We start from the raw sequence: 26,236 nt of genomic DNA, 5'->3' as shown, positions 1-26,236 counted from the left end.
TGCTAGAAAACAAAGAAAAACTTCACAGGTTTTTACATCGAAGATGATGACCCGAATGATCGTCAAAAAATATGACGTTTTTACCGGCGTTATCACGCGTTGGCATTTACATGACGTTTCGGTGGCCATATTGGTGAACAAAACAATGATACGGGGGCCATTTTGGAGTACAGAAAAAATCCTGTGCGGATTAAATTCTTTTCCCATGTAAAAACTCTCCTTTCTTCCAAGAAATTTGCATAGCTGCTGACCACGTGAGTGAAAACGAGCAAGAAAAATTGATGAGGATTCTAGGCCAAAGCCTAGGTTTTAATTTATTTCTGCCCTTTTCCTTCAATTTCATTCAATCAAAGGTCGTTTATTGGTTAAATAAATGCGTGCACGAATTTTTTGACGATTTTTGAGTATTTTTAAGGAATTAACATTGGCCTGGGGGGTTTGAAATTATGGAAAATTGAAAAAAAATTAGATTTGAAATAGAAAAGGAATAATTCGTAGACAAATACTGAATAGTCCACCACCAAAGATGCCTTAGAGCTCATCAGCAGACCAACTGGTTTACGTAAATACCGGCTTCTACCCTAATTTCTTCCCTTTTCAAAATAGCCAAATCGACGCGCTCGCGAGCGTACACTCAGTTCACGATCCAAGGATGGAGTCATCTAGCCTGTGTACAGACATCCCCCCTCCCTCAGGAAAAATCGGGAGAGGAGACGTCTCTGAATCGCCGATGATAATCGTGTTCCCGTTTCCCCGGAATGTTGGGGACAGCCTCTGATTGGTTGTAATGTTAATGCCATGACGCAAATAATTTCCGGTGTTGTGATTGGTGAATAAACCTCGGAATAGATTCCCCGGGGAAAAGCTCAGCCGTTGTGGACATTCATGTTTGTTTACCGGTATTTGTATTTCGGCTCTCTCGAAAAGGCGTGAGACCACCGATGTTTGCTGCACCGGTTGCGGGTGCGTCTGTCTGTACCGGTCGGTATTGTAAATAAAAGAGAAGGCATACAAAATCCAACCTTAACAGCCAAGGCAGGTCAAGCTTACCAAGAAAAGATTCTATTACTGAATTGATCATTTGAAAAAATGAATCCGTTCGTCGTTCCCGTAACTGGTGTCAAATTTAAATCGGCATTCCTGTATGCCGAATGAGCAGTGAATATTTTAAGAGATCTTCTCTGCATTTGGTCAGATTGAAAATCTTTGAATGGATTAAATGTCTTAGAAGACATTTACATCAAATTCAGGGAAACTGAGCTGGTAGAAATTTCGTAACTGAATCGCGTGTGAATTCACGGCTCATTACGCATGCAAGAATGCACACAGAGATGAATCTGAAATCTACAACTACCAACGGTTCAACTTTCGAATAATAAATGTATCTTAGGGAGGAACGCTTAACCTGGCTTGACTGTAGTCAGAGATCTTATATTTGGTTTTTTGGGTAGACATTGCGTGAAGATGTTCGGATAGCCTGTGCACAGACGCCAGAGCCATTTTTCGACCTACATGTGCCTTTTCAACTGTCAGCGAAAGAACAAAAAAATAATTTATGCAAATGTATACCGGAACACGATTAACGACGGCGATTCACAGACGTCTCCTCTCCCGATTTTTCCTGAGGGAGGGGGGGCGTCTGTACACAGGCTAGGAGTCATCCAAGCATATAACAGTGTTTTTATCTCCACATATTAATTCGATCGGATCAACAAACTCACACATTTTTCATCTTATATGCCAACCCTAACCATTATTTCGCGATTTAGTGTTTGAGACATCATCACTTTTCGAACTTTTCCTCTCTCAAAAAGTAGAAAGAAGAAAACAGAAGACTGTCACGCAAGAAGGTCGCACGCGATGTCGTGTCGTGATGACGTTTCAAAACGAGGCAAATAATGGCGGCAGTAGCTGTAACTCAAGATAGGCTTTATAGAAGCTGCAATTTTAGTCGCGTGTGAGGGTTCCCTCTGAGTAAAGGTAAGTGTACGGGAATTCTAAAAACCGATTCAAACTAACAAAGTTACTTGAAACTAACAAAACTCTAATTTTCCCATTTAAAACCATTTATTTTGGTTTGACCAGAAAGTTGCACTTGGCACCGTATTTCATTGTTTTTTTGGTAGAGGAAAACCCTGCCATTTCATGGGCTTTTTACTGATTTTGAAGGTTGCTACCCTGTGAATTTTACCTTTTACGTTTTTTTATCTTATCAGTCGTCCTAATAGACTCTAAAATACACCGAAAATCGCGGCGTAGTCAATCGAACTCAATCGTTCTATTGACTTCGATTGGGTTCGGTAATCGAACATAATCGAACTCACTCAAAAATCTTGCCAATTGAACAGAATCACACGAACATAAAGCCGGTTTCATCTGATTTGGAATAAGGCGTTGAGTTCAAATAGGGGCAGTGTAAAATGCGGGCTGCGGACTGAATGCGGACTATTGTTTTTAGGGTTAGTTCTGTAACTCAACTTGTTTCGACTTCAGCATAGTGGTCAACACTTTGATCAGTGAAGCCCGAGGTTACTGTTCCAGAAGCATTTTGAAGCAAACCATTGGAATGAGAAAACAATGAGATGAAAGCAAAGCTACTGGGGCGAGGGCTAACAGCACCAAACGTGACAATGGAAGGCAGAGAAGGGCTTACAAAAGACCAAAGCTCGAAGCGAACGTGACATTTAATTGTGATCGATTATTTACACTGTTTACATTCGCACCTCCAAAGCTCAGACTCTTTTTTGCCTCTGGCATTTGTCCTGGCTCTTTAGCGAGTCGTTTTACACGGAACGGGCCATCATTTGTAAAATCTTGTTTGATTTCCTTCTGCAACTTTGTCCAAAGCTCTCTTGTAGCAAAGCAAACAATATTATTATAAGATTTGGAGGGGCAAATGGCGGCAGCATCACTTTTAACATATTAAGCAGACAGATTGACTTCAGTTTAATGCAGATTAATTTATGAATTTCCTGAGAACATTTTCCAGCCACTTTTATCTTCTTGTCACTGGAAACTTTTGCTTTGCATAGGAAAAAAACCTCAGACATGGAAATATTTTTCGGTGTTTCACCAGCGCTCATTTCAAACATTTCATGCCAGTTCTAAACTTATCGCTGGTCCCACATCTCTCTCTCCATCGCACGTGAACTTGAGTGTCATATTCTATCAGTGAATTTTATTGGCCAACAACATAACAAAAGCTTTGACATCAAGGAAATATTTTCTCGGTTTGGTTTCACAGATGGTTTTTCTCGGCGGGAGAAACTAGCAACTTGAGCCAAAAAAACCGGATGCTCTCACAGGCTATACAAAGGCAAGATGTTGGAGAGGGTGGATAACATGAAACCCACACTGAAACTAACAATTTATTGTGGAAGCGATGATTAAAGGCCACCTTGAGTGCTCTTTCACTGTCAATGTAGACTAACCGGCTGGATCATCAAATAAAGGATTGATTGAATGATTGATTGGACTAGAAACTCCAGTCTAAAACCCAGTGTGTCCTAATGTTTGAGGTTTTATGTAACAAGACAATGACTATTAATCTAAAATCATTTTTAATTTCAAGAATATCCAGTCTCAGTTGAGATGTTTATCTCTTTAATTAATCCTCAAATGTTTCTAATATTTGCTATCATACACCTTTGCTTTTTGACAGTACAAGAGTAAAATCCTACTGGCCTTTAACCGAGACTGAATACAAGGCTCTGACACACAGTTATGGCACGAAACAAAAAACGGAAGACAGAGTGTAATGCATGTTACAAGTGTCATGGAACTCATGCTAAAAAAGGCAAAAGAAAGCATCAAACATTCAATGGTGTCAGCAAGACATCTAAACCACAATCAACACATCAGAAGGCAACACAGCTGCCTGATGGTTTGAACTTAGTGGAGGGAGTCTCTTTCACTGTGGCACCTTATGGGTGTGAATTTTGTGAACAAAGATTTGCTACAGCACGGTCACGTAAAGAACATCAGACCAAATGTACTGCAAAGAAAGAGGAACCTAGAATAGTTTCTGATACAAGTGATCGCAATCCCAACACAAGAAATGAACCTCTCAGTAATGATCAATTAAATGGTGGTGTTTTATGAGCACAATATAAACATTTTTAAGAAATAGCTCTTTTTTTCATTATGCCTGGATAACAGTCTCTGAACAGTGTTGGCTCACGTAATAAGACTGTGTTATTGTTCTTTTCTTTAGCATTATTTTTTACTTTTCATTAAATAAATAAGAAATAAAATAATTTTTTCCATTAAAAAATTAAATTTAGCGCTGGTGCATTTTGACTTTCAATAAATGGCAAACATTTTCCTTCAACACAAAAATGGAGTTTTTTAAATTTCCTCAGTTTGTCCACATCACTGAATGTAAGGCATACCTGCAATTCCATTGCAGCCTAATCCTAGTTTGTAGAGAGGGGCATTACACTTGTATTTTTGTATTTTTCTCTCTTTCTTTCTCTCTAAGTTTTTCCTTTTAGTAAACAGAACTGAGTTTTTGGGTGTAACCCTGCGATCGCAATTATTATTATAATTGTGGCCTTGCCATCTTGTCCACGGGGGTATTATTTGGATCAATTGAGGCTGACCACCTACCCCTTCCGTAAGTCAACATTTACACTTACTTCTCACTAAAGGAAAAATTGTGACTTAGAGGAGGGGTAAGTGGTCAGTTACCCAGAACCTCAATAATTGATGTTCTGGGTAACTGACACTTGATACTTATATTTAGGTGCTTCATGTTAGTCAGTGATTTTATTTGACCCATAAAATAGATAATCATAGACTGATATGTAGTATTAAACTCTGATAGGCCATTGCCGAGTTGCCTTAAGCCTCTGTTTCAAAGTGAGGCTAAGTGTGAAACCATTGACAAGAAAATAATTTTTTACCCTCATGCAAAAAAACTCGTATTTTCTACAAAAAAGGTTTTGCATTTAGCCTCTTTTTGAAAGTGAGAGTTTTTGGAACTCAGAAATGCCAGGCTATTGCTTTGTTTTCTGGTGTACTTGTTACTATTTGACACTAATTGCAATGGATACTGTTTCTCAGGTTAAGTTAGACTACAAAACTGTCGGTTTTTCTTAAAATCGATTTAATTTTCAAGGCATGAAGCACCAGCGTTTGAGAGCGAGCAAGCCTCACACGCCCTAACTCAAGACTTTTAGTTGACTGCTCACACGTCCTTCTTTTTTCAAATTCAAAATTAGTCGAGGAGAAGTTGGTGCCCTTATAAGGTGCTTTTTTTTGTTTCTAGTCCAATATGGTGTTGTTTTATACACAAACAGCATCCTAGTGTGCTTTCATGTCTATGATGTCTGGCTAAGTAATTTTTATTATATCAGGCACTAATAATATTGCTGCCACTAACATTGTGTCTTGCTTATGGTGTGGATGGAAAATCCTGAACATTACATTATTACATTACATTATGCTTTTGTTTCTCCACCAAAATGCCCCACCCTAATGCTCCATTTTTCTAGTTAAATGCTCAGTCTGCCCCCAAAAAGTCACTAAAATGCTTGATAATGCTTATCAGCACAGACATAGGCTTTAATTCTTTATTAATTTTAACGATAAAAAACCTGAGGGGTAAAATAAAAATGTATACAAGTTAATGGTTTCCTATTGCAAGGTAATTCTCCAAATGGCTGTAATAGGTGACGTTTGAATTTTGTTTTCAACGGTCTTGTAAAAATTTTTTTCTTTTTCACTTTCTCTCCCAGATTAAAATATTGAAATTTTCTAGAAAAATTCCACTTTAATCAATCTACCCACCTACCATAAATCATCTATTAAGCCCCTTGTGGGGGCTTATTTATTTCAAGCCCATTTGAGGAGGGGCTTAATAGAGACAGGGGTCTTATTTGAGTGTGGGGGTCTTATTTAATTTAGAAATGACAATAGTATCAGTTCTCCAGAACGAACTATAAGACAAAGTGGAAAAGCTCAAGTACAAGACGTTTTAGGTCATGCAGCCGAGGATCAGAATCAAATCCATAACTTCCAGTTGGTAAATAAACCATCCCGGATCAGCCCACACGAATACAGTCTATCATTTATTAGTGAAGAATAACAGGCCACGTCCGAGTTCCAAAAACCCTCACTGTCAAAATGAGGCTAGGTGCACAACCTTTCTTGTGAAAATGAGTTTTATTTACATGAGAATGAAAAGGGATTTCCATATCTCCTAAAAGGCTGAGCACCTCGTTTTGAAACAGAGGCCCGGGGGAACTCGCAAATGGCCTCTTAGGGGTGGGGAGGGGGGCTTAATAGAGAGGGGGCTTATTAACTTTCTTCCCCTGAAAAGGGGGGGCTTATTAGAGCGGAGGGGGCTTATTTGAGAGGGGGGGTTTAATAGAGGATTTACGGTAAGTGAATCAAGTTTCAGGTCAGTTTGCCCAGTATAATGACCCTAAATGGAACCTGATTCACTCTGTTTCCTAACCAGCTAATCACCACACTTCCGTCATTGGCATTTGGTTTTTTTCCGGATTCCAGGTTTTAGGCAAACGCAAAAAGTCGTGAGATGTCCCACATTTCTAAATGGAAGGAATTCCAGGGGAGATTATGGGTATTTAAAGTCACATATCACTTTAAAGCTACAGCAATAAACATCACAATCAATTGTATGAGTTTAGGTTTTGTAATTTCAATGTTTTCATCTTGAAAAAGAGAAGCAGTAAGTCAGCACATTTGGTGGGAGCGGCAAGTCGCGGTAGACTAAAAGAATGTATGCAAACGCGACCGCGCCGCTGTTTTCTTTAGATTGAGCAGAGTGGCTAGTGGCTATCTATTAACTAAAGTCTAACTTCGAAACGAGCCCTACACTTCAATTTTTTTTTTTTGGAGTGTTACTTTTCGAGAAAACGTGAGAAATCAGTTGCCAACTCACGAGAGCGTGAGAAAGGTCGGTTGTGAAATCGTGAGACTCACGACAAAGTCTTGACAAGTCTGCCGTTTGCTCTTCAAAACAACCAAAAAGTCGGAAATATATTAGCAAGGAACCTGGTGAGAGACATCTTTTTGCCAGGCGTTACCTGCAACTGACGCTTTTTAATCCGGGACATTTTGATTTTGAATTTTTCGAAGGTTCTGATTGGCTAAGAATAAACGATCGCGAATACGCTGACCGAAAACACACGGATCGCTTCGAAAGTAGACATGCTGGACAAGCCGTTTTAGCCGTGTAGCGACGGTGTATAGACGGTTCTTCCTTCGGTTTCTTCATCTACTTGTGGTTAATTCTTCTGTTTCTTGTTTATGAAGAAAATCATGTGAAGCGAGAACCATGCCAACGGCTGGGGAAGCTAGGCTAAAATCAAACTCAGAGCAGAAAACCTCACAAGATAGGTAGGTGATTCATGCGATGCACGATCCAAAACTGTTTGGTCTTCTAATAAGCTTATTTTATACTTGGACGACGATCCGTAGTCAAGCACTGCGTACATATTTTTGCGAGTTCTAGTCAGCTGATGTAGAGTTAAAATCGGAAGATGAATTTACTATAGCCTTGTAATCAACAGAGAAAAGGAGACCATAATTTTAATTTGTTCTCAGACGATTGACTATCTCATCAAGGGAGTCTAGAGAGTCTTACATGTACTGACTGAAATAAATCGAAAGAAAAGGAGCGAGCGATCGAGGGCGATTTTAAGAGGCTAGAATATACAAAAGCTTGGCTGCAGTTGTAATTAACGTACTCAGTTTGTTGCCTCTTGTTGTTTTTGCCATCTATTTTTATACTACTAACAGTTTATAATGATATAACTAGTAAAAATTGTGTTTTGTCGGAAATATTGGAACTTAATTTCCACAAGTCTTCAATCAGTTATTTGAAAGTCTCTTTATGTACTGTATATTTTACCTTTTTTTCACTAGAGTTTCTCTGAAGGGAAAAATATCCACCAACAAGTCTGCACTAAGTATGTATGAAGAGCAGTTTAAGTACAGTAATCAAATCTTACAATAGTTTATTACCGACTAGGTCTATATATCCATTATGGTAACATAGTCTATTACTTAACAAAGGCAGCTGCCTTTCTTAATGGTAAAAAGTTCCTTGTTGTTCCTCGCAAAAAATTATATATGGCTACATCATTCTTTACATCAAATGTTTTTTCTCTCTCTCTTCTAAGTTTGTTTTATTTTGTGAAGGGGAGAGAAGTTTCTTCTTGCTACAGCCCGATTATTTTGTTTCTGCTACTTGCTTCTGGATTTTAATACGTCCCCTGCGACTTCTTTTCTTTTGCTGTCAGTAATAATAGCTCACTGATTTGTTTTGATGGCTTTTTTCTGTCTGTACATGGGGTTGAGCTTCTTGGTACATGTGTTTAAAGAATTTTTGTCCCGGATTTCTCTTAAAAGAGCTGGCATTTTGGATAGGCTCAACTTTATAGAGCATTAATAAATTGATATGCTTACAGAGATGCTTTTAAAATAACATTTTACGTCAGGTATGTTGCTGCATGTGCACCAACGTAGGTTAACTTGTGTGATTGTTTATTAGAAGATTTTTGTTTCTTTTGTTGGCAGTTAAAACCAAGTTGACACAGCACCATAACAATGGAAAAAGGTATTGAGTATAAGTTTGTTTATAATATTTATTACATGATATCACTAAATTTTAAAAAAATTCCATGTCACAGTACAACTGATTTTTTCAGCTATTGGACACTGACTCTCCGTTGATTTCAATGGCTTGTGGACCCCAGTGTTTGTTTGAATCTGTAGTTTATTGGATAGTAAAACAACTTTAAATTAAGGTTTGTTTTGACTCTTTCTTGGGCTGTCAATAGGGGCCAGGAGTTTTCCCCTGGCTTTTTTTTTTTGGTGAAGGAAGCGTGGCGGAGCAGGTGGAGTGCTAGACTTGTAAATCAGAGGCCTCGAGTTCATTTCCCAACTTGACCACTAGCTGGATTTGTTCTTGGCAGTCCCAAGTTCATATCTAAGCGACACCCTGTTATTGTGAAAGGTTTGAACCCAGGAGTCATTTCAAAAGTAGGTTGAGTTTGATCGTCCGAGTGAACATAGTCCTGAGTAGGACTGTTTTGGTAACATTGCTTATCTTGCCCTTATACTAAAGTTTTTTTAAAAAGTTTTTTGTAAAGTGGCGTCCAAAAACTTGAATTTTGAATTTCTCATTAACTTGTTGTATACATTGAAACATTTACCAGTGGAGGCTGATGTTGTTTGTCACAAATCTAACATGAAACAGCTGTACTTCTCAAAACAGTTACTAGTAAAATGCATTTGTTCTATTTAGGCTATGTTTTGTTATGTTACATTCTGATTTATAATCACGGAAGTAACTTTCAATTTTCACAACATTGCTACAATTACATGTAATTAAAATTTTTACTGTACAGTTCTGTACAGTAAAAACTGGTTTTTCACTGACTTCCGGCTAATTTCTTGACAAGCTCTCGATAACACGAACTTCCGATAACTTGAACTTTTTTCCATTTCCCTTGAAGTATGAGTTATTGGGAGTAGACTTTACATGCATGTGCGTTTGTATATGTTGAATTCACACAAATGCATTACATCAATTTAAGTGAGATAGTTCAGTTTGTGAAAGCTTCCGCTGTTGCATAATTGTGATATTATAAAGTGGTCAGTCACTTTTTAGGTACCAAGGTGTCCACTGAGTGGCAATTAAACCTGGGTTTTGGCACTCAGAAAAAGTGTCTCTTTTCCTGGAAATAATTAAAGGTGTTAATCCTTGGCCTGCATTATTTTAACACCAACCTTCTGAATTCAGTTCTAGTCCAGTTCCAGTGAAGAAAGGTGCCGCCAAAGGAAAGGAAAATTCCAATCCAGTGAGTGCGACATGTATTGTACAGTGTACCTTAATATTACAAACTTTACTTTACTACATTATTATAAGCATTAATTTCTTAAACCATTTACAGTGATCCTGTTCCACAGCCCTGGTTCCTCCCAAATATATTGAAAGCACTTTTCAGGCTCATCCAGAGTACTACCTTTTAGACTAAGATATCTAGAAATGCATTCTTCGTGGTGCTATCCTAGGTCAACATGGGTCTTGAGCCTGAGTATTATTTTGCCAAAAATATAACATGCAATTTGACGTGTCACGAAAGTGTGGCATTTTCTGAATCCTCTCTCCATAGCATTTTTGAATTCAAAAATTTTAGATTTCCTTTTTCTATGAAAAATAGCTTAGGAAGTGAAATGTGAAAATTACCCTGCAAGCAGAGGTTTCTCTCTTGCATGGCTTTAAGCATTTATGACGTTTTTTGCGTGGCTTGTCTGAGCGTAAACAAAGCAACTACAGTACGTGACAGACAAGCCACGAGAACGACTTTGTAAATGCTAAAAGCCATGCAGGGGAGAAACCTCTGCTCGCAAGGTAGTGAAAATGAAAATTAATTTATTAGTCAGATAAGCTTGGAAAATTGTACATGAATGGAACGGTCATCTAAAAATTTTAAGCCCTCCTGAACTAATAGAAAATTCTAGGCAATATTTGCTTTTCAGAACTGATATTTTACTGAAAATAGTTGCCTGCTGCCCCCAGGAAACATCTTGAAAACCCAGAAGTCTAATTTTTGGTGTTGGTTCTTTAGGGTTCAGAGTAATTTTTTGACTGAATTGCCAAAGAAATTTCAGCTTGGTCAGGTCTCTTTTTTGACTGTGTCAAAGTAATAAACATATATAATACAATAATAATTTAAACCAGGAGCTTAAAAATTAATAGCTTAGCAACCAAAAGTGTAATATTCCTCCTGCACAAAAGACAAACTTGAAACTTAGGGCTTAAAATAGGTTCATTCAAATCCAGTCAAAATGACCAGCAAACTGAAAGTTTATCTGGACAAATGGTCATCTTGGCCAGACGTTTTCCGTTGACTGGCATTTATTTTGAGCCCTGGCCCCAGGTTGTTCTAAAGGTGAATAACCTATCCACCGGATAGCGCTATCCATCTTTTAAACAACCAGGGCCTGATCCTTTGACTTTCTACACTGTACCAATTGAAAGAATGTTTAGCTAATAACAAGGGTTGAAGCCTGATTTTAACCTGAACTTCATTTTGACCTACATGTTCAACACCCTGCAGCCAGCAAAACAGCAGAGCCTGTCTTTCACTTACTCAATTTTGACATACCCAGAAAGGACTCAAATCGAGTAAGACTTTTGTTGAGCATAAGTTAAGCATGCACAGCATATCGCTAGGATAATTGTAGTTTTGAACCCAGGCCTAATAGCTGTGTACTCTGTATGGTGGGCCATGTAATGACCATTGGTTTATAAATAAACAGATTCTCATACTTGAAAAAGCAAGTTTGGCGGTAAAAAACAATATTGACCAGTCTAGAAGTTTTGGCTGCGGTGACTTCAAAGGGTTAACACGATTGACGCAGAGCATCCTTTTTCAAGACGATGAAGGGAGGCTGTCTGCTTGTAAGGCTCATGTTCAACAGTTATGCGAGCAGATACAGGCTTTCCTATTGAAGGGTTGAACTGAAAGGACAAGTACAGTGTAGCTAGAAGTACTGAAACCTAATTACCGGTATGACTGTGTTTCTTTGATTCTGTAGAATGAATGCTACACTGTTGGCAAAAGGTCAAGCAAGGTTAAAAAAGCTCCAAACTTTTCAAAGATTCACAAAAAATGGGAAAGTCAGTTGTCCAAGGTGAATATAAATATTATATACTGTAACTGAAATCAAACTTTACAAAACTTATATGTTTACCTCATGTACATGTATTTATTTTAATAAACGCTAATAAACAACCTTAAGGGACTGAAAGCACCAAAACATAAGGGAAAAAACGCAGTTGTATTCACTTGTGGAACAGTTAACAACTACTCTTAAAAACTAGCCTGTACACAGACGTTGTCTTATTTTTCTTTTCGAAAACATCGGCGAGCTCACGTCAATTTTCTTTTTCCCCCTACCACTGCCCCTATGCGCTGACAGTCAAAGAATCCCCTGCAGTTTATATTTTATCACCTGCGCTCGACGGACTCTGAAGAGGAAATAAAGGGTTTGTGAACAGGCTACTTAAAATCAGTTAATTATCTGTTGCAGGTCTTTAAATAGTGGGGATGGTGCAAAGTGAAGTGAGAGGGGAAAAAATAGTGATGGGGCTTGGTAGAAAACGTAGCGGGCCTGCATAGTCGGCGGGATTGTTATTTAGCACAAACAAAGTTTTGGCAGAGGAGCTGCCGTTCAAAGAATGGGGCTCGCTTTGCTCGCTTTTTGCAGCAAAAGAAAAAACTCTCACACATGCAAAAAAATTTCGACAGCTAAAAGGTTACAGAAAACGCTGCCTACTAGTCTTCACTATCTGAACCCCCTGGAACAAGCTAAAAAACCAGTTGAATTTGGACTGTTATTACACACATAAATAATTTGTCTTTGTCATGTGTTATTATTAATATTATTATTACTGTTATTATTTAGAAAGTGATGATGGCTGGAGCTTGTAAATTAGTGTTGTAGGATCTTTTAATATTTTTATTTCATCAAAATTTTAGTCCATGATAGTGGAATGTAAATTAGTCATATAATGACTGCCGCTTAAAAGCTAGCCATACGTGTGTCCGCTTATTGTAGAAAGTCGATAATGGCGTGAGTTTGTAAATTTGTGTTTTAAGATCTTTTAACATTTTTATTTCATCAAAATTTTAGTCTATGATAGTGGAATGTAAATTGGTCATTTGTTAATAAAAATGTTTGATTATTATTATTATTATTATTATTATTATTATTATTATTATTATTATTATTATTATTATTATTATTATTATTATTATTATTATTATTATTATTATTGTTATTGTTATTACTGTACCTTAGCTGTAAAGTTCCTGTAAAAGCATTTTATGGTGCACTGTTTTTGTACATTTACAACTCTGTTAATATGACCAATGTTGACTTCAGTTCTACCTTTCGTTTTGTAGGGAAAGGCAGTGTCCAAAAAGAAAAACACAACTGTGAGTCATTATAGGGGGCCCCGAGGGTCCTTTAATCCCGTAATCCTGACCTAAATTTTCGCTCAATCCCTTTAAACTGTTCAGTCCCCTTTGTTTTCATAAGATCGCCAGGATCGAGCGAGTACCGGTAGGGGCGGCCATCTTGGTTTCTCACCTGTATCTACCGAGAGGGCCAGCTTACAGAAAAACAGGGGACTGTGAACAGCCCACAATCCCGTAATCCCGATGGCCGATGATCCGAATCTCGTCCCAAGTTTGCTTTAAAATCCCGAATTCCGTCCTTCAAATAAGGTAGACTGCGAGCAGTCTCTCTTTTTTCTTCAGATAGTGAGCGGGACACGCCTTCAGTCACGCGCCGTGTCATTTGCGTGTCTCACACGTTTTTTCCCGACGAAAAAGGAAAAAAGAGAAACTGCTGGTAGTCTACCAATTAGGCGAATCCTAACTCTACAGCGGGTCATCATTACTTGTGGACGTAGTTTGAATGGGCAAAGAAGAAGTTGCGGATTCAAAAGTATCCGGATGCTTGTGGCCGGGGCCTGATACTTGTTGACGGAAACGAAGTGGGATTTCTGCTCAGTATTGACTTGAGGCGACTGGTACTTATTTTTTCCCTTCCTCCAAATCAAAAATCTTTCTTAGCTAATTTTTTTGCACGAATTAATACCAAGACGGATTTTCCGTCTCTAGTATAAACCCGGCCAATGAGCAGCAAAAGGGAAAATCGGTACAAAGAGAGAGCGTATCTCGAAATTTTGACCTCTGCGCATGCCCAAACTTCGGGAGCTAAAACGGTGGAAACTCGATATAACGGAGCTATATACAACGAAGTCTTTGGTGTAACCAACGATTTCTTTACCCCAGTAATAGTGAAATATATGGAAAAGAACCTCGTTATAGCGAACAGTTTTTGCCGGTCGCTTGGCCCTTCATTACGCTGCCGGATTTAGCAACAGAACGGAAACGTCATTTGACGACGGAAAAGCGCGCGGAAAGGACTAAACTCGACTCCCAGTGCCTAATTTGTCGCTCTGCCACTGGTCTATGTTCCACATCATTTAACTTTTTTTACATGCGTTCTTATCCAGGTTGAAGCTTTTAACCTCACTAAAGGGGACCAGCAAGGTCACAAGTTCAAAAGGCCGTACGCTTACATCAGCGAAGATGAAGGTGATGCTGTTTCTGGTAGTGATGATGACTTCGAGATTGACAGCACAGCGTTAAAAGGAATATTGAACAACACAGGAATTAAGGTACAATCCTTGTGTAGTGTATCATGATTACAGGAAGCTCGTTTTGCAATTTGGAAAAGAAAATGATATTGATTAATACGGGAGTTGATGTATAGCGTATCATGCCAGGAAGACTATCGTGTCTTCAGCGTTTTTGTAAAGTTCTGTTTTGACAAATTACGGAGTTAAACCTTTCCACAACTGCCACCTTGGGGACAAGAAAATGGCTGTTGTAGAGAGGTTTAAACAATAGTCAGTGTTTGGACTGTCCACCAAAAAAGGTGCCTTCAGTGGAGATTCGACTTTAATCCACCTTTGAAGAGTCTTTGGTGAACGATAATACCCGACGTTGTGTTTGTATAGGGAATAGCATGATTTGTAGTGATATTTGGCATAAATACCACGAGTGATATTTCAAAATTGTTATACGTAATTTCACGAGCCGTTAGGCGAGTGAAATTTGAGACAATTTTGAAATATCACAAGTGGTATTTATGCCTAATATCAACTACAAATCATGCTATTATTTGTTTATACTACTTCCCACAAAAGGTTTGTAATTTTCACATGTAGGTATTTCAAATTAAGCTGAAATACCACTGCTCTAAGCCAATCAGATTGCAGAAATTTCTCATGTAGTAGTATAATCAAATTTATCTGGCATAAGTGAACAGGCCCTACATGTAATTATGCATTGATGCACAGGTAAATAGGTTCAAATGATGTAAAATAACAGTCCTCTAAAGAGTAAAATTACGTGGTGTGAAATGGGGTAACAAGCATAACGGACCTAAAAATGTCTGGTATTCCACACGTGCTTGAGGGATATGAGATCATAAATGTCAGCAAGGCGTGTTTTCCAACTTTCAACTTAATTAAGAAAACAAGGCCTTCTTGAAATGTTACAATATGTATATTGCGCATGCGGGTCAGTGGTCTGATAGAGGTATCTAAGAATTTACCATAGCCTGTGTACAGACGTCCCCCTCTCCTCAGAAAAAATCGCGGCGAAAGATTATTTTTGAGTGGAGGGGGAGGGGGTGTCTGTACACAGGCTACATTTTACATACATTATACGAAAACAGAGAGTATGTTGTTAAACCTATGCAAACTATTATATTTTCTTTTGAAGGACGAAGACCTTAAAATTAATGGAAGGGCAACAATTGCCGCTTTACCTTCAAGGTAATATCTTTTTGACTAACACTTTGTTGACACTACACCGGATAGTTTTAGCGCCGGCACGAAGTCCATACCGGATGGGGCTTTTGTTGACTCATAATTATATAAGGACGATGATTTCGCCATTTCGTTACATTTTCACATTTTCTCCCACCTCAGCTTCTTAGGTTATGTTCACACTTTCACACAATACCGAATAACTTTCCCGCCGGCACCAAAATCATACTGGATAGGGCTTCTGGTTTCAAATAGATTCTGTTACTAAGCTGGTTTAAAGCAAGCCATAGACCGTGACGGCCTAATCTTAATTGGCCCTCAGGCTATCTCTACAGTATACCGGATAGGGCTCTCGAAAGTGAAGCGTTACATATTTCGGATGGGTTCTGTGTCACTTTTTAGTGCAGTGTCAACAGGCATTCGGAGCGTAGCGGAGGTGAATATTAAGTAGATGCGTGAATGGGAACTCACTGGCACGGAAGTAGATGCGCAAGAGTGAGGACTGAGATTTAGCGCACCAAATCCTCTCAGCCATTCCCTCTGCGCGATGTGCGATGTGTGTGAATGACTTTCTCCAGTCCTGGGTCGTCGCAGTTCATATCATGTACCAGATAGCTTTTTGTGTCTACACTACACGAAAAGCTATTCGGTGTTGTTAAGATAGCCTGAAATAAGTGACTATCTAGTGAAGCTGAGGTACTTGAATCACTAGCAGCTGTTGGATAATGGGGGCTGTTGGGATAGCGGCCTATAAGGAATGTAGCCAGAAATCCTGTACACTATTTGTGGGTTGTCCCGCATTCTTTCATACATACATACGTAGCCCCCTGATCCAACCATCTCCCCATAATACTTTCTGTCGTCCCCCCTGCCCCAACTTTGCATAAAGTATTGTTTTCAACTTCTCTTGGAAGATGAAGTCCTCCCTGGAGCATTTATAGAAAATAGTTATGCAAAATTTGCTAGGAGCAAACGGAGTTTGTGGGTATGTATTTTGGCAACTCGCGATCAGGCGGTCCTTCTGTGATCGCAGGTTAATATCATGGGGGATTAGAGTGAATGGCGAATCATTCATTCAATGATAACCATTATTCCAGTGGGAACAGTCTAGGTGGCGCATGCGCACTGCAAGCAAGTTCTTAGCCCTGAGGAAGGTTGAATAGAGAAAAGAGCATTATCTTCCCCATCCCACCCCACAACTCAATACAACTTGCTCCCAAACTTTACTTGATTGTCTACCCTTGTAAAGAGGCGCTTCTTCGTTCCCCACTATAGCTAAATCTCTGTTGCAGTACTTTTTAACCTAAAATGTAATCGAAAGGGGGCATTTTTGGAAATACCTTTCAGTGTACAGGCAAGGCGATTTTTCAAAACTGCGCAGCAACAGCAATTGCCTAAAAAAGCGCTTTTGTGGGCATTAAGCCACGTTTTAATTACAAACACTTCTACCGCTGGCATCCCCGTGACTGTCGGTTTATTTTCCTGCGCTGGAAACACTGAAAACTTCAAGTAACACGCGCAAGTACACATATAGAGTAAAGTAAATCATTTCTGTTTTGTGCTGTTTTTCTTTTCTTTTCTTTTTATACAGTGAGTCAGGCATATCTGGCCAAACAGCTGGGATTCGAACGTCAATTTACTACACCAGACCCACGATTCAGCGTGATGTGACGGCATCAGGTATCGTTCCCAGGACTTGTGACACGTCAACTAAGTCTCGGCCTCCTCTAACACCCCTACAGCCTTCCAGTGTTGACAGCACTTCTGCTAGTTCCCAGCCTGGTTCTTGTATCAAGAAAAAGGTAGCCTGGGCAGATCAAGGTAAACAGAGTTTATTCAACTACACAAACTACACCAAACTACAGCAACTACACTAACTACATCAACTACTCCAACTACACCAACTACACTAACTACATCAACTACACTAACTACATCAACTACTCTAACTACATCAACTACACTAACTACATCAACTACTCTAACTACATCAACTACTCCAACTAGAATGTTAAGTGGGCATGAAACGTCTCTATATTCGTGACGGTTATCATGAATTCATTACCCTTTTTCTTGGATTGTTCATCTTTTAACGCCTGCCTCGCAGGGCCATTGAATAGTCCCTTAAGCTGCGGTAAAACCGAACGGGTAGCAACAATGTGCAACTTGTTTTACAACATTGCTGCAAAACGAGTTGAAAAGCAATTTTGTGCGTTTCACCACCCACGGTCAAAATTGTCTTGCAACAAATCAAGTTGTAAGTTGGGCGAATACTGACTTCTGATTAGTTAAATTACGTGGAAGTCATGCTATACACATAATGTACGTCTCTTGTTCCAAAAGGTAGAACTTCTTTCTACTCTCTGTAACACCTTTTCTCAACCTGATTTGTTGCAGGACAGCTTTGATTCGTGGCTGGTAAAACGCGCAAAATCGCTATTCAACTCGTTTCGCAGCAATGTCGCAAAACAAGGTGCACGTTTTTCGTTGCCCGTTCTACTGTACCTTTAGATCCGCAAAACAAAGAGCGAAGATTAAGCATACGCTACGTTTACACAGGAGGAGATTTTCATGAATCTGTAACATTTTGGTACTGGATTTGTCTGCCGGTTTGGCTGCGTCTCCGGAGATTTTAAGTCCGGAATCTAAGACTACGTTTACAGCAGAAGAGATTTTTCCCAGTTCATAAATTATTCTAAGATATTCGAATTTGCGGGCGTTTACACACATCAATGGATCAAAAAAACATCTATTCGGATAAATGTGCTGTATTGTAAACGTACCCTAGCTTAGTGCTCTAATTCTCTGGTCCATCCGTGTTAACTTTCTCAAAGCGCCGTTTTTATGCTTTTGTTTTCAGCCCGTGAGAAAGATCCGTTCGACTTCAAGCCTGACGCCAGTTCATTGCAGAGTATTTTAAATAACACTGGAATTAATGATAACCTTATGCGACTTCAAAATACCGGTCGAGTTACCCTTGCAGGTGGAGGACTTACACCATACCTCAGAAGTCGTCAGGCATTTAGGGAGGTATGTTTGAAAACACGGTGAAATCCATCCCTAGACATCGGGGTAGGGAGGGGGAAGGTCGAGTCAGTTGTAATTGAAATGCATAAAACTTCCTTTACAAATGAAAAGCTGCCATTATTTGTTAACCTGCTTAACACAAGGAAATTATTGAAATCACGGATAAGGTCTCAGTGGAGGTCGTCCACTGGCGTGTACACAAAGAACCTGCTAGGATTTTTGTTGAACTTTAACGATTGGTTTTGTATGTTATAGAAATTTTGAAAAAACTGGGGGCTCTCCATATTCGTTTGAGGAGCAGCTGAACAGCAACTGCTATGTATGCAATAATTCCTCAAAACACTGGTATGATTATATTTCTGTCTGATTTTAGAAAAACGGTACCTTTCTCAGAATCTCAACCATTGGCAAGCGTAGCTTTCTAACTTTAATACTACCATTGAAATCATTGCATGCTGTTAGTTTGTTTTTTCCTCCCATATTAGCTGTTAGGACAAGGGGCTCGGAAGAGGGGGGGGGGGCGGGGAGAGATTGGTCGGGGGAAGGGGCATGGCTCGCTGGCCAATCTCTACCATGGTTGTAAAAAGCTTGGCCACACTATTAGGCTTTTTTTGGTAATTTCGAGTTTAAGTCAATATGGAGACCACAGAAAAAACATGCATTTTTAACAGACTCTCTTGAGTTGTATGGTACCTTTTTCCAAAATCAGACAGATTTAGGAGTGCATGTTTTAAACACTTTTCCTACGATTTTGTTTTCTTTTTCTACACTGGATGTTTTTTAGACAAACAAAGTTTCTGCTTAAAAATAAACGAATGATAAATGACCATACTCGTTTCAGAGAAAATGAAGATTTACCCCTTTGGAGAGCTCCGACCTTACGACAAAAGCCGCCATATGTTGATCTGCGCGCGGCTAAATCTCGTTAAGGATGCCTTAATTAGGTGTATGTTTTACTCTGCATGCTACCAGGAACCCACCATCAAAAGGACCTCTATTTATTACACGGGGCCGAAACGTACCCGGCCAAGCCCTAGGGGATCCATGATAAGAACAAGGCTAGCAACTGAGGCCGCTGGTAAATATAATCCATTAACAACAGTTGTTGGAAAACAAGGCCAGCTGCAGGAACAAGGTAGTTGTCAATTTTCTTTTTCTTAAATTCAATACAGAAACTTGTTTTGGCAGACATTTACTCCGCCACCAGAGTTCCGCAGTTATAGCTTCGACTATGCACTACCGATGAGGAAGCTGAGGGTACGAACCATCTCAATGAGTAAAATCGACGGCACAGAGAAAGAAAAAGCTCTCTCTCCCTTTATTTCTTTCCTCGCTTTGTTTACTTCGCATTCAATTTCCTCACTATCTAAACGCCTGGAACTGGTTATTTGTGTAATCGTGAAGCATGGCTTCCGTACGTTTTACAACATCAAAACGGACAATAATGAACTTTTGCCTTAGGCTGTAGCGCTCTCTATTTTTTCTTGATGTAGAGAAAGACCTCCACTTGTGCAAAAACAAAGTGTGTAGCGACTTGCTAGATATATGATCAACAAATTGTGTTTCTGTCAGCTCTTTCCTGACGGTCACCTAGATGTGGTCCCAGCCTTTTTTTTTACTACCTCTATTTGACTCTTGGACATCACTCTTTAGTTACAGACATTTAGGTTGTTTACCATCTATAAAAAAAAAATCCGGAAATTTTGGTTGGGAATTTTTGTTCTGTAGGAATGGTACGTGACGTTTATCATTTGCCTAAAATTTCCGACATTAAATTCCCATACAAACACTGTAATTTTCTATACGGTTGCCTATCCGTCAAGATAGCTTCTAAAACCGTTGTAAGGTCTATTAAGGATACTTGTGAGTAAACCACTTTATGAGGACATCCTTAACTGTAAATGAATTTACTTCTACTCAGATGAACACGATCCAATTGCCAGCTTAGCTGCAACGCAGGTGTCAACGAGAACTCGTGTACCCGACTCACAACCGTTTAAAAGCTGTCCACTCTCAACACCCTCGCGGATACTGGTTTCTAGGACCCAGCCCTCCTCTGCGAAAGACCAGCCAACCTGGGCAGACATTCTAACACCACAACGAGTTTCTCAAACGCAAGCAACTCGTTCTCAGGCTTCCTTCGATCCGTTGCGCACCCCTAGAAAACAGGAGGCGTTGGACGAAGAACTGTGTACGCCACAGAGAGTAACATCCGTCAATAAAAACTACAGCTTGCCGCAAGAACCAATTACAGCCGTAAACTCCTCCGTGGCTTTAGGGAGAAACCCTTTGGTGGACTCCACCGCCCCGAATTCAACACTGCTCACAAGACAAGCTTCAATCCCTCAGCCTGTGGATTTGCAGTCGCGCCATACATCCATGGCCACGCAAGCCTGGCGTCCTCAGCCTAGTTCCACAATAGATCTGAACACACAATACTCCCACACGCGAACGCTAAGTTTTCCTTCCTCTGCAGCGACGTTGTCTTCAGCATCTAGGCCAGTTCCCTGTGTTTCCTCGCATCAGCTTCAACCAGAGATTTGTACTCCTCTGAGCCAGACCGGTGGCTCGAAACTGCAACTTTCCACGCTTCAAATCTCAAGCTATCAACCTTCGCTTAAATCTGAAGCTTCTGCCTCTTTAACGGAGGTCAGGCTACCACAGCGGACACCGATCTCCATGGGACATCAGGTAACTAATGAAACAAAAACACGCACCATTGGGTTGTATCTGGTTAGCATATCAGGGTATAGATTTTCTTATCCAGGCTATCATTGGTTGGACTGATTTCATCCAAAACATTGTTTCTCGTTAAAACGCCATAATAAGGTGTTCAGTCACAGTGCATTATAATTTCTAACTTCTTATTCTCGAAGACCTTTGCTGACAACGCTGGCTCTCTCCACACACACCTATAAGTAGGTTTTAAATTTACCGCAGATTGAGAGTCAAACTTAAGACTTTCAAATATATCGGCTAGCTTGAATATTGTCGGCTGGTTTGATCGTAATACTGGAGAATTCCGGTTTAGAGAGGTTTTCCTGGGTTTGAGTCTCCCTTTGACTAGAAGAGTTGTTTGTCGTACGTCTCGAGTTCAACTACTCACCCATACTCATTCCCCAGCGCCACAAAGGCGCAGAGGAAGTCCGCAGGGGGCGATGGCACTCAAATTTTTTTCCGGAAAAAGACCCCGTGCTAGCCGAGTAAAAAGCCAGTGTTTTGTTCCCTTCCAGTTTGGGTTTTTGTGGGTGTACCTCGGTGTAAGAACCTGTGCACATTTTCTTTTTCTCTTTTTTTTCCGGCACCTTTTGTTTCCTTAGGTTCTATTGCGTTTAATACTTTGCCGGTTTCCTTTGTTTCACGTCACTTGTGGGTTACAGGCCGGATGAGCCGTTTTTGTTCTTCGATGATCCATTTCCATTTGTTGTTTCAAATTATTTGATTAGACTGGATGTAAACTAGTCAGAGCAGCTTAGAGTACTTCCAGGCAAAATGTATTTCGACTAAATAAACTTAATTTCTCTCAAATAAAGTTAAATTACTCCCTATAAAGTAGTTCTTTGTCTTTTATGATCGTTCTTCTTATCTATTTCGTTCAAAGCTGCTGTAATGAGGTTCCGTTAGATTTAGAAAGTCCTGGCATGGATACCAATTTGAAACGTTAGTTTCTCTCCTTTCCTTTTTTGTCACAGGAAGACGATGTTATCAGGCAGCTTGAGCGCCAAGCAATGGAGGACCTTGGACTTCTTCAAATTTCTGATCGTAAGATTCATGAAGATTCCAAGTCCGTTGACGATGACAAAGGCGAAGTATTCTGTTCGAATGTCTCGAAAGCTCTAGACAATCGTGATTCTGTTTTAAAGAAGCCTCAGGCTTGTTCTCGACCTCCACCTGCCTTCAATTCCAAACAGCCAGCTTGGGAAGAACACCTTTGTTCAGGTGATATCACCTCAATTTGTCTGCAGAATGACTCCAATTTCTGTCCACCTGTTCGGCTAGCCTACCCTACTCCAGTAAAAGGAACTTCAACAGACAGCACTGTTTCTAATACGCTACGCAGTTGCCATTCCCCGCCTAAAGGAAGTCAGTCGAGTCTCGAGAATGGCTCCAGTTTCTGTCCACCAGTTAAGTTGGCCTACCCTACTCCAGTAAAAGGAACTTCCTCTGTCATCACTGTCCCTAATACGCTACGCAGTTACGGTTCGCTGCCTAAAGGAAATCAGCTGATCAATTCAAGGGCCACGCATGCAAACAACTTATCTCTCAGGTCGGCGTTATCGTCCTCAAATCCACGAAGCTTGCCTTCGAGAACCGCCGCCCAAGCTCGCGGCGTCGGCGAAGTTTGCTCTCGGCTGCGCTGGGATGAGGTTACTGCTGTTGATGATTTAATGAGTGCATTCCGACCAGCGACGTCCTCTTTCCGGACAACAGCGAAGGTCAAAGCCCAGGAAACGCTACTCGACATGGAGGTCGCCTCCTACATGGCTGTCAGTCAAAGCTATTTGGTCAAATCACTGGAACAGACAGTAAGACCGATGAATCCTATAGCCCGACAGTTTCTTGAGGGAGATTCAATGGTAGGTTACGGAACATAGCTGTAGAGAAAGTGGGGAATGTTTAAACAATTATTGAATGAGGCGGAGTATTCATGATGCGGAGAATTATGCAGATGAAGAAGGATGGATAACAGCCTCGGTGCCTAACAGCCTCCGAGATCAGCATAATTCCTCACATCATACGACAGCCGAATTCAATAATTGTTTTTTTATTCATTCGAAATATTTTTAATTTCTTAGAAAGCCACGGTTTTAGATACACCTCGTGAAGTAGGTAACATACATCGAGCAACGTGTTTCGCGTATTTTTTCATTTCTTCCACTCAGTTTTAGCCAGAAATTCAACTGTTTCGTTTTCGCATAGCCGTGAACGCCATTTGTTGACTTCACTATTGCCCAAGTAACCTCGTTTCTAAGCAAATAGCAAATATACCATTGATTAACCTCGTTTCGAAAAGTACCGTATGCTAAGCAGGGCCGAGATCCTTGTTCTGGATATACAACGGACTTGACGAATTACCGAAAATTCTTTTCGAATTTCCTTTCATCCTGATTGGCAAATCGACAATGGCTTTTTTAACAGGTCATTCCACAGGCGACCCAAGCTCAGTGTGTGAGTTTAATCATTAATACATGCAGTTTCATATTGCGTAATTTAAAATGGCCGTGAATATAAAGGATTTGTTTGGGAATTCAGGTAAAAGATTCAAGTAAATAAATACTCCCTAGAATGTTCAATAAAATACACCTCACCGTATTCACTTTGCTTGTTTTTGCTTGCTGTGTGGTTATCGCTTAAATCGCAGTGGATCGGGAAAATAACCACAGAGCAAGCAAAAACAAGCAAATTAAATACGGTAAGCTGTATTTTATTGAACATTCTAGCGAGTATTTATCTACTTGAATCTTACACCTGAATTCTCATACAAATCCTTTATATTCACGGCCATTTTAAATTACGCAATATGAAACTACGTGTGTTAATGATTAAACTCACACACTGAGCACTGGGCTGCCTGTGGTCAATCATGGAGCGTACTCAAATCCTGGTAAAGAGCTGGGGGGCCCAGAACAAGGATTTCGGCGCTATTTCGCAGACGGACTTAACCAAAGTTCTGTTTTTTCTGTGGCACAGGCAAGGAGTAAAGGTGTTCGCAAACGTTTATACATTTAGTATAGAAATTCCAAAACTCAGAGCAAATACCCACACAGACCAATATTTACATTTTACCTCGAACCACCGCCTTGAACACGAAAGTTCTGTAGACCTACAAGCAATTTACTATCCTCTCTTGGGGATTCATAACTTTTCTGCTACGCAACCTGTCAATTCACAACGCTGGTAAGTCCGAGTGATTTGGACGAAGTATTCGTTTCGTTTTTCTTAACATTTGCTCTGAGTTTCGGAATTTCTATACTAAACACCTTTTTGGTAAATTTTATACAATCAGTTGAACCTCCCGTGAGCAAGAGGTGTCTCCGTAGGAACAGTAGTCGCTTTTGGGAGGTTAAAATGCAGTGTTTGTTCGTTGCCTGGAGGAAGTTCTACTGTATTTCAATAGGACAAAATAATGGTGGTGATGATGATGATGATGAGTAATTTTGTTTCTTGTTTGTTGTTTTTTTTCTTTTGTTTGTTTTTTTTTCTTTTTCAGCACTTTCATCCAATAAACTCGCGATAAATTGGCTGGGGAGCAAGACTTTTCTATCACTCAAAGCTGAAGCAATCTGGGCAACAAGAAGAGAGTCAGAGGCAATATTACGATAATTCTTCAAATTCATCGTGAAATCGACGATACATTTATGAAAAAACGACCTTTGAACTTGTAGAAAAACAAGAGATAAAGACATGAATAATCCTGGTGTCAGAAATCATATTCAACGACCTTGTTCTCTTTTCTGTAACAACACTTAATCGTACTTTGAAACGTTGGCTGGCGTTTTCAACGTTTTCGTCCACTTGCTTCCGACCATCCCTCAGCTAAAAACGCTTTCAGTCAGCGCTAGTATAGTGTACATCTATCCCCCGATGCATAGCGGTGTGAATATACGTGGATACATCCTGGAACGCGAAACGTCGACATTAACATCTAGCACTGTGCACCGACCTTGAGTAGGAGGGGATAGTTTTCGTATTTACCAAATCAGTTGGGTAAACATGAAAAGTAAATTTTTGTGTTAAAAAAATACGTGACTTAGTAAGAGCTTCGTTTACTTTTTTATTGACAATGTTTCGGGGATTTTTCAAGCGCATTTTGGAGCTATCCTCCAATTTGGTAAATACAGATAATTTTTATTAGTAGTGCGCTTTGATTGGTCAGTTTAGCTAGCCGTGTAGACCTTTCCTGCATTCCGCTCCAGTGAGCAAGCACAAAGAAATGAGGTCGAGGCTCCTTGGGTGGACAATTTCATACAAATCACGGTATTTTGTCCACCCAAGCCTCGAGTTAGTGCCTTAGGAATGTGGGAACGGTCTATTTCACTGTATTGCCCGCTAAATTCAATACCGTAAATCCTCTATTAAGTCCCCTTGGGGGCTTATTTATTTCAAGCCCATTTGAGAGGGAGGGGGGCTTATTAATTGAGAAAAGACGATAGTATCAGTTCTCCCTAAGGAACTAGAATACAAAGTGGAAAAGCTCAAGTACAAGAAGGTTGGAGGTACTTCCATTTGGTAAATAAACCATCCCGGATCAGTCCACACGAAGTTTTAGAGTTGTGATTGATTAACCCAGTCTATCAGTGAAGAATTAGTAGGAGAGGGGAGGGGGGGCTTATTAACTTTATTCCCCTGAAAAAGGGGGGTGCTTAATAGTGGATTTACGGTATTTTGTTTTGGTTGCAATTCGTGACGGAAAAACACTATTAAACTAATCGCTACATGTAGTTCGCGCTTTGGCCATATTTTCTGGCAGATGTAACTTAGTTCATAACTTGCAGTATTTACCTCAAACTCGGTTATTAAGAGGCTCTTATCAAGGCCTTTTACATATTGCAAGTTAAAGGGAACTGCCCTCAAAGCTGTGTATAAGAAACGAGTTAGCACATTCCCATAGCGGTGTACAGGATAAATATAATTGACTGCTCAAAGAAAACTCTTCGCTTGATATTTTGTACTGACTTAATTAGCTTACGTGTATATAGGTAACTTGGCCGTGTATTAAAATATGTATTTTAGTAAAGTATCAATTGTACAAAAGCTAATAAAGTAGATTCAAGAACAAATCATCGTTGTCCAAATGGGTTACTTTGTTGTTTTCGT

General features: G+C 39.8%; 1 protein-coding gene across 1 annotated transcript; it reads left to right on the top strand.

The window, feature by feature from the left end:
• The first annotated feature begins 7,172 nt into the window (after window positions 1–7,172).
• On the top strand, window positions 7,173–26,166 carry LOC140930884 (uncharacterized). Its single transcript, XM_073380595.1, has 14 exons — window positions 7,173–7,365; window positions 7,894–7,937; window positions 8,548–8,587; window positions 9,776–9,833; window positions 11,578–11,673; window positions 12,948–12,980; window positions 14,069–14,233; window positions 15,345–15,397; window positions 16,983–17,212; window positions 18,252–18,421; window positions 19,391–19,553; window positions 20,340–21,109; window positions 22,111–22,995; window positions 24,630–26,166. Exons 1-14 carry the CDS (start codon window positions 7,304–7,306, stop codon window positions 24,654–24,656), a joined length of 2,796 nt encoding a protein of 931 aa, XP_073236696.1. The 5' UTR covers window positions 7,173–7,303; the 3' UTR covers window positions 24,657–26,166.
• Window positions 26,167–26,236: the final 70 nt, after the last annotated feature.

Source organism: Porites lutea, chromosome 3 (genome assembly GCF_958299795.1).
Source record: "Porites lutea chromosome 3, jaPorLute2.1, whole genome shotgun sequence".
In the NCBI taxonomy this organism is placed as follows: Eukaryota; Metazoa; Cnidaria; class Anthozoa; order Scleractinia; family Poritidae; genus Porites; species Porites lutea.
The sequence above is the reverse complement of the archived record's forward strand: the minus strand, read 5'-3'. Positions and strand labels throughout refer to the sequence as shown.

Excerpts from the sequence above, each read along its gene's own strand:
- LOC140930884 (XM_073380595.1), top strand. The coding sequence starts at position 7,304 with ATGCCAACGGCTGGGGAAGCTAGGCTAAAATCAAACTCAGAGCAGAAA. Across the intron at positions 7,938-8,547 it reads CACCAACAAGTCTGCACTAA|TTAAAACCAAGTTGACACAG; the intron begins GTATGTATGAAG and ends TTTTGTTGGCAG. Across the intron at positions 11,674-12,947 it reads GGGAAAGTCAGTTGTCCAAG|GGAAAGGCAGTGTCCAAAAA; the intron begins GTGAATATAAAT and ends TTCGTTTTGTAG.